This window comes from Rhincodon typus, chromosome 44 (genome assembly GCF_021869965.1).
Source record: "Rhincodon typus isolate 14 chromosome 44, sRhiTyp1.1, whole genome shotgun sequence".
In the NCBI taxonomy this organism is placed as follows: Eukaryota; Metazoa; Chordata; class Chondrichthyes; order Orectolobiformes; family Rhincodontidae; genus Rhincodon; species Rhincodon typus.
Genome location: NC_063375.1, coordinates 506,368 through 514,979, shown reverse-complemented (window position 1 = coordinate 514,979; position 8,612 = coordinate 506,368). Strand labels below are relative to the sequence as shown.

The 8,612-nt window shown below is 47.7% G+C and overlaps 1 protein-coding gene across 1 annotated transcript; it reads left to right on the top strand.

The window, feature by feature from the left end:
- The first annotated feature begins 2,698 nt into the window (after positions 1–2,698).
- Positions 2,699–8,601, top strand: mecp2 (methyl CpG binding protein 2). The gene is made up of 3 exons (XM_048619823.1): positions 2,699–2,889; positions 3,304–3,642; positions 6,090–8,601. The coding sequence occupies exons 1-3, from the start codon at positions 2,813–2,815 to the stop codon at positions 7,156–7,158; spliced, it is 1,485 nt and encodes a 494-aa protein (XP_048475780.1). The 5' UTR covers positions 2,699–2,812; the 3' UTR covers positions 7,159–8,601.
- The last annotated feature ends 11 nt before the right edge of the window (positions 8,602–8,612 follow it).

Genomic DNA, 8,612 nt, shown 5'->3' with positions numbered 1-8,612 from the left:
AAGGAGTGAGTGACGTTTACTTGGAGGAGTTGGGGGCTGATGGAAAAACAAGAATAGTTATCGGGCAGAATCGTTTTTCTCTTGGTGGTCAGCAATGAGTAGGCCCGTGTGACTCATTTAATTTCTGTCGTAAAACTACGTTTCCTCTTCAGAGCCTCGCCCCTTAATATAATGCACAGTTGTCTCGTTCCTGTTTGTCTTGTGTTCTTTTTAGGTAGTCTGCGGGTTATAGCATTGCACGATTACTTTCTGGAGTATTGCATTTGCATTTGCATTTAAACCAAGGAAATAAATCCAAAGATACCATGTCAACTATTTTGTGGACTGCAGTAGTTCATCTAAACTGAACATGTTGATTTCTTGTAGAGTAATTTATCCCAGTTCTTTTGTTTGCGGGTGGGGAGGGAACAAAACCAGTTTCTGAGTGGCAGCTCCTTCCTGGAACTGAGAAGGTCCGAATTCAAGAACTAGGATCAGGAGGAGGTCATTCAGCCCCTCAAGCCTGTTTTGCTGTTTGATACGATCAGGTTTGATCTGTTCATGGCCTCAACTTTACTTTTCTGCCTGTTCCCATTAATGTCTGACTCTGCTAAGGCAGCTTAACCTGTTGCCAAGGTATGACTAGTGTGACCCCAAGATAAGGGGGACCCTTTTGGACTTCTGAATTAGATGGAGGAATGAGGTGTAGCTTCTTAGTCAAATGGGAATGGGCAGAACAACAGGAGCAATATTGATTTTCATGACGGGACTGAATGAGGTCTGAATCATTCAGCAACTGCACAGACCAAGCAGTGTCTTTGTTCCCATTCAGTCTGTGGCCTATTGAAGGGGAACTACTGTTTGAATGTGTGCCTAATCCTGAAAGGACTGGATTTCCAGTCACTGTGCTCTTTAGATCAATACCTGCAGATAAAGTAGCATATTTGAGAAACGTTCATCTCCTTGAGAGGTACTTCATGGTGTCAAATGTGATACAATAACTGAAGGAATCCTTTGTTGCATTTGTCTTTTTGTTATCCCTGCTCCTTTGTGGGGGTGCTTTGAGGTCTGCTTGAATTCAGAGCCCCAATACACAGAAGATCACAAGTGTGATTGTATTTTGTTTCAGTGTCTAAAAAGAAAGAGCGAGGGTGTGGGAAATTGTACAACGTTTGGATTAATCCGGAGTTGGCAGCCCTACCGTTGATGGCTTAACATCCGCCATTTTGCATTTTTTATTCCTGTGTTCAGTTGTACTTGGAGTATGATTTGCTTTCTTACCCTACTGCCTTATGTTCTGTCTGTGTTAGATTTAGGCAGGGGCTTTTTTGGGATGCCATTCAACCATGCACGGATTCTCCGTCCCCGTGGCACACATTCCAGGATTATATTCATTCGCCCACCTCCTGCTCCAAAGCCTAAAACATGCCACGGTTGGCTGTAATACCTTGCCTGCCTTTTAGCCCAAGATAAGCCAATTTCCCTTAGACTTAGTGGGTAAAGGTGCCTACCTCTGGTCTCAATAGGAGGTTGCTGCAGAATTGGAAAGTGCAGTTTTAAACCCTTAAACCATTTGGGGAATTACCACATTTTATAGCTCAACAGGCTGTTGGGAGCCCCTTCAAAAGAATCAGTTTAAAGAATTTGTTTTATTCAGATGTTATTCTTCTGGCACTGTTGCAAGGAGATGGCTTGGAGGGGTTGTTGAGCCCGCTGGCATGGAGGAGAGAAGTGAATTAAGTGTAAACAGTGGGACCACTGTGTAGATAATTTTGTTCAGCCCCCTTACCCCATCTGAGCCTAGCGTGTGCCCCTCCCAGCCAGCAAGTGAGATATAATTGAAAATCTCAGCTTAAAACAAAATGGCTCACTGCCAACTTCTCGAGTAACTAGGGATGGGAAACTCATACAGGTAGTTGCGATCTTGTGTGACCTCGTGCTGTAGAAAATTGCACTATAGGGAAATCGCGATACCAGTACAGCAGAAAGTTTGCATAATCCAAACAGCATCCACTATTCATCAATCGTGTTACAGCCAATTTGCATTAATGAAACACACGATACATTAGAGCTACCTGTACTGGCCTTGCCAGAAAACGTTCCTTAAAAAAAATACAAAAGGGAAAGGTGAGACCTGCAATTTTGCAGTTGTTTAACCACCTTGTGTAATCTTTAAATGCTTTGCAGCTGATATACTGTATCTTTTGAGTTGTAGTCACTGTCAGATTGCACCATCCAGTGCGAGATCCCACCAGCAACGATGTGGGTACCATCTAGGTAACCTGTTTTCAAGTTTTTGGGATGTCCGTGGGCTGGCAGCCTTGTTAAATCTGTTTCTGTTACTGCAGGTCTCATCTGCCTTGCTGAGTATTTCTGGCATTTCCTATATATATTTGAGATATCCAGCATTTTACAGTATTATTATTTTCGATATTTTTATGGCCTAGTGAGTTGCTTTTATTTTGATCAATCACATTGCTGTGGGTCTGGAGTCACATGGTCCAGACTGGATGAGGATGGCAGATTTCCTGTCCCCAAATGAACCAGAGGAATTTTACAGCAATCGATCAAAGTCTCATGATCACTGCCTCTAAAGCTAGTTTCAATTCCAGATTCATTAATTCAATCTAAATTCCATCAGCTTCTGTGGTGAGATTTGAATTTGTATCCCTTGAACATTGGTCTTGTTTTTTTTAATTCACTCACATCTGGAACGTAGGCATCGCTGGTTGCTGGGCCAACATTTATTACCCATCCCCAGTTGCCTGTCAGATGACGGTGGCGAGCTGCCTTCTTCAACCACAGCAGTCCACATGCTATAGATCGACTCACAATGCTGCTGGCGAGGGAGTTCCAGGACTTTGGTCCAGTGACACTGAAGGAATGCCAATTTATTTCTAAGTCAGGATGGTGAGTGGCTTGGAGGGAAATGTGCAGTCGTTGGTGTTCCCATGTGTCTGCTTCCCCTGTCCTTCTAAATGGAAGTGGTTATGAGTTTTGAAGGAGCTATCTAAGGATTGTTGGTGAATTTCTGCAGTGCATCCTATAGATAGTAGCAGCAGTATATACTGAACATCGGTGGTGTCCGCTGTGTTTGCTGGATTGGGATAAAGGGCATTGATGCCATGGGCAAGTTACTGAGTTTGTCAGACAGGTGTGAGCTGAATTGAGCAGCCTGCACTGGCTGGCTGTTTTGCCCTATTAGTGGTAGCTGTTTGGGGAAATTCTGAAAGGATTATTACATTTGCTGTTATTTTCTGTGAGTTGCAGCATATAGTTTTCTGCTTCAAAAAGTAAGTTACTTTCTTTTCTTGAATATTGCAGCGAAGAGAAATCAGAGGACCACGAGCAGGCTGGGCAAAGGGAGAAGCTGCTGAAAGTGAAGAAACATAAGAAAAAGGAGGAGCGAGATGACGAGAAGCATCGAGAAGCCCAGCCAACAGAAGCTCTGGTCCCGGAGCCAGCAGATGGGAGCAAAGTCGAGACAGCAGAGCACGAGGGAGCTGTCGCGGCCACCCCTTCCACTCCAAAGCCAAGGCGCTCTCTGATCAGAGACCGGGGCCCACTGTATGATGACCCAACGCTTCCTGAGGGCTGGACGCGGAAGTTAAAGCAGAGGAAATCGGGCCGATCAGCGGGAAAGTACGACGTGTACATTATCAAGTAAGTGACTGTGAAAATTGTACTTCATCTGTTTCAAATGTGTTCATTGGAGTGTCCTCTCGTCTTTGAGCATTTCTCATTGTGGGATCTGGTCACATCTGCTAAAAGTCTCATCCATGCTTTTGTTACCACCACATTTGACCATCCCTCTGTTCTGTTAGCCAAGTTCCCAAATTATGCCTGCTTTAAATTCGAACCGATCCCAACTCTCACCAAATCCTGCTCATCACCATCCTATGCTCACTGATCTCTGTTAGCTCCAGGTGCAGTAGCATCTGAGTTTTTACTGTTTTCATCATGGATTTCAAATCCCTCCCCATCTCTGTAACCTCCTCTAGTCCACTCACTGCACCCCCCCCAACCTTTCTGTCACTTCTCCAGCCCCTGCGCTCCTCCCTATCTCTCACTTGCTGCAGCCCCTGCGCCCTGCCCCATCTGTCACCTCCTCCAGCCCCTGCGCCCTGCCCCATCTGTCACCTCCTCCAGCCCCCCTACGCCCCCTCCCTATCTCTGTCACCTCCTCCAGCCCCCCTACGCCCCCTCCCTATCTCTGTCACCTCCTCCAGCCCCCCTACGCCCCCTCCCTATCTCTGTCACCTCCTCCAGCCCCGCTACGTCCCCCCATCTCTGTCACCTGCTCCAGCCCCCACTCCCCTCCCTGTATCTGTAATATTGTCCTGATTTGTGTAACTCTTTACAGCCCTCGAAAACTCTGCATTCCTCCAATTTCAGCCTCGCGGCTTCCATGTTTCCAGCACTCACCATTGGTGGCCGTGCCTTCAGCTACCTGGGACCCTGCACCCTAAAATTTCCTCCTTGCAACATTTCACCTGCCCTTGGATTCTGTGGACATTACTTACTATCCCTTTGTGGAAGCTTTCAGTCACTGTTGGAACACCTTTGTGGTTTGGTGTAAAATCATGTTTGACAGTGCTCCTCTGTCACGCATTGGGGCAGTTTATCAATGAAATCCATCTGTTTGTTTGATCTCCTGCAAATTTGTGACTCAAAATGCAATTCACGACCCTGTGTACGTCGAAGTGCTAGAGACATCACGGCTAATTCTTACCTGACCAGGAGCAAGACTATCTGAATGACTGTCACATCCTTGACCTGGAGGCACTGATGCTTGCTGTCGAGATTCATCAGAGCAAGGATCAAATCTGGTCTCTTTCCTGGTCAGTGCATTCCTATGGCTTCCTAAACTTTCAGCGAAATCATCCAGAGTATTGTTTACCTGGTGAGGTGTGTGGAAGAACTTTGTAAAAGACTGATATTTATCTAATTCATCAGCTGTGCCTTTTAATGTAAAGTGAAACAAAAAAAAAATGCTGGTCTTTGTTGAGGGATACAGTTAAAAAGTTCTGAAAAACACTTTATCAAAACTTTTAGTTTCACACTTATCAGGACAATTTGCAAGAAAACCAATTTAAGTGGAAAACCAACATCAAAACTATGAGAGGAGAGTGCCTATTAGTTGGCCAAACAAATTGAAAAGTAGTCAGGTTGTGTTAAAATGTGTATGGAACCCTGGCTGGCCCATACTTAGAGCATTTACTTGGGGCCATATTATAGAGAGACTATCAAGGCAATGGGGAGGTTGCAGAGAAGAGTGGCAAGGACGTGACTAGAAAGGACGGACTAGCTGGGTCTCCTCTCTCATCAGGGTGATGGTGGAGAAAAGAAGGCTGAAATGTGGCCTGATCGAGGTCTATAACATGTGGAATTGGTTTTGGGAGTGTGGAGACAGAGAGAATGTTTCCTCCAGTGGGCAAGAGACTGTCAATATGAGTGATTCCCCTAGAAATCCAATAGGGAAATTGAGCAAAAGTCCCTTTACCCAGATTGCAGTGAAAATGTGGAACGTGCTCCCTCAGAGTGGTTGAAGCAAAAAGAATACGGGGAAGTGAGGCAAGTCCAATCAGGGAGAAATTATAGGAATTTATATTGGTGGGTTTGGACGACTGAGCTGTTTGGCCTACTTCCTGTGGCATCATGCTATTCATTCCTATCGGTTAAGAATGAAAATGAAAGGGGAATGAAAACCGAAAATGCAAAAATTATAAATGGAGAGAGAAGTGGTTAACGTTTCACAGAAAATGACTGGGAGCCCATTTGATGCTTTAGACCAGGTCACGCGCTCTCTGTCAATATCTCCTTCATCCCCATGCTTCGTTTCTCCCTCACTCAGCGCCCTCTCGATCTCTCTGCGCGAGCCCACCTCGATTCCCCTCCCTCCCCCCACGCGCGCACCTCGTCGATCTCTTGAATGATTCTGCCTTACTGCTGCCCACCCAACCTCTTGGTCCCACTGTATGAAAGGCAAAGCTAGTGTCTGTCACTAGATGCTAAGATGTTGCACAACACTTTTCCGCTTCCAAGTGCTTTTGCTGGGTATAAATGTCACATCTCCGTTTTAAAAATGTCTTTTGCTTTCTGTTCTTCAGCCCACAAGGAAAGGCATTCCGTTCCAAAGTGGAGCTCCTGGCGCACTTTGAGAAAGTCGGAGATACCACCCTCGACCCCAGCGACTTTGACTTCACGGTTACAGGCCGAGGGAGCCCCTCAAGAAGAGAGAAGAAACCGCCTAAAAAGCCAAAGAGCCCCAAGTCAACTGGTACCGGAAGAGGCCGGGGCAGGCCCAAAGGGAGTGGCAAAGACAAGAGGGTGCAGAAAGGCGGCCCGTCGAAGAGGCTGTCAGACAAAAGCGCGGCAAAGCTCCTGGTTAAAATGCCTTTCTCGGCTCCCCTGTTGCAGAAGGCCGAAGGAGCCACGTCTTCCACGGAGCAACTTCCGAAGGTGCGGAAAGGCGGGCCTGGCAGGAAGAGGAAGTCTGAGGTTGAGCCCCAGGCTGTTCCAAAGAAGAGGGGCCGAAAGCCTGGCGGGAGCATTGTGGCACCGGCCGTCAAAAAGAAAATCATCAAGGAGTCTTCCATCAAGCCTGAAGAAGTGACTGTTTTGCCAATCAAAAAGAGGAACCTGGGGGAGGAAAGCTCCCCCTTGAAAAAGAGAAAAAGTACCCGCATCTTCGAGGAGGACACCAGCATACCGGTGGTGGGGAGCTCGGTGGTGAAGGAAGGCATCCAGCCTGAACAGTCGGTGACAGATGGTGGAGAGAAAAGTGGGAAAGGACAGAAAAGCATTAAAAGTGTAATTCACAAGGCGAGAGAGGGGAGCCCGAAAGGCAGGAGTATCAAGAAGGAGCCCCCTCACCCTGCTGACCCCAAGGATTCGGAGCCGAAGGAGGTGACTGCGCAAGAGGCGGAGAGCTCCAAGGACAGGAGGAGCCCCTCAGAACCCAAAGACTTGAGCGCAAGAGCGTGTATGGAGGAGAAGCCTCCACGGAGCAGACCTGAGGCCGACCTGCTTCCAAAGGAGCCCTCAAAGACTGAGCTCGCAGAGAAGGGCAAACTGAGAGGTGAGGGTGATCAGCGGGCTGTCATCTCGACTGTGCCGAGGCCAAGCAGAGAGGAGGCGGCAGATACCCGAGCGACTGTCTCGGAGAGAGTTAGCTGACTTTGATAGGAAGAAGGAAAAAAACATGAACGAGGCAGCTGTTGTGTCTTTTCCTCCTTTGTGAGTAGGGCTCTAACGAAGGCTTTCCAGAGCAGTGATGCTGAACCTCAAAGCTTATATGGGGCAAGATTTAATTTCTAATTTCTTCCTTGAAGTGTTTGCATCTGTTAGGTGGTCAAATGTCAAGTCTGTCTTTGTATTTTGTTCGACTCTCGGAAAGATAGTGAGCGAGAGATCTCCCCTCTTTTCCCTCTATCCACTTCACTCATCCTCCTCTTCCTCCTTCCCTGCCACTGTTCTCACTTTAGGAGCAACAAAACGGCAAAAGCTCACCGTGCCTTGTGCAATAGGGCCACCGTAGAGCCCACCTTCAGTCAGTAGGGTGTCAGAGATTCCCACTCCAACCCCTCCAAGTTTCTGAGGCCATCTTGGAACTTTCCAGCCAGATTTCAGTTGTGTCTAATGTTGAGCCCAAACCCGCAGAGTTCTGCTTTTCATTTTTGGGCAGGATAATGTTGGTGGGGTTTTGGGGTCGGTGGGGTAGTCATTGGTACACTGATGGTCTCATGCCCTAGAAACGTCCTGTCGCTAACTTCACTCATTGTCACCTGTGGATGGTCACTAAGTTACACAACGGACCCGTGTAGGGCAGGGGGCCAACCAGTGCACCCAGTTTCAAGTTGTGCCCGCGTGTTGGCCCATTTTGTGACACCTTCTGTCTGTTTCTGCAGTGTCCCAGTCAGAGAGGCAACTTGCCCCACTCTCTCTGTTGCTGGTTGGGTCACTGAGTCGTGGGTGGTCCGTGGGGTGAATGACCTCCAGCCTCCCCCCTCGAGCCAATCTCATCCCTCCAGCCTCAGCAGGGGAGACCCTGAAGGTCGAGGGTATGAGGAGTCACCCTCAGCTGTGTCAAGAAAGGGCTTTTTGCCTCTTAGTAGCAAAGTGAGGGCATGGGCCATGGCAGCTTGGGCAAGGTGGAAAAGTCGGTGGCCTAGGGCAGTCTGAACCCCTGTCAGTTTACACCTGCCTGCTCTGCTCCACTACCCCAAGTAAACCCAACTGTCTGCGCACGCACTGGTTTAACCTTCGATGTTAGTAAGGGTGCAAACCATGTCCCTGGGTTATTGAAGCAAAGTGTATGATATGGTGAGACAGACAGACTGGGATGGGGGAATGCTGAAATCAGAATCACACCAGAGCCCTCTTCTAACCCAGAGCTGAAGGTGCTGCCTGTCAGTGCTGAACCAGGGTGGGGAAAGTGGAAGGAGGATAAGGAGGAAACCCTATATATTCTTATTGCCTCCTTGCGAGGAGGGGGAGGGACCCTTACTGTGAACAGTTTATTCTCTCTCAATGGGCTAGGATACATTCTGTGCTTATTAAAGGCCGGTGAGCTTTATGGGGGGGTTTTGGGGAAGAGGGGCATCCCATTTATTTTTCAACAGGTGGGCTTT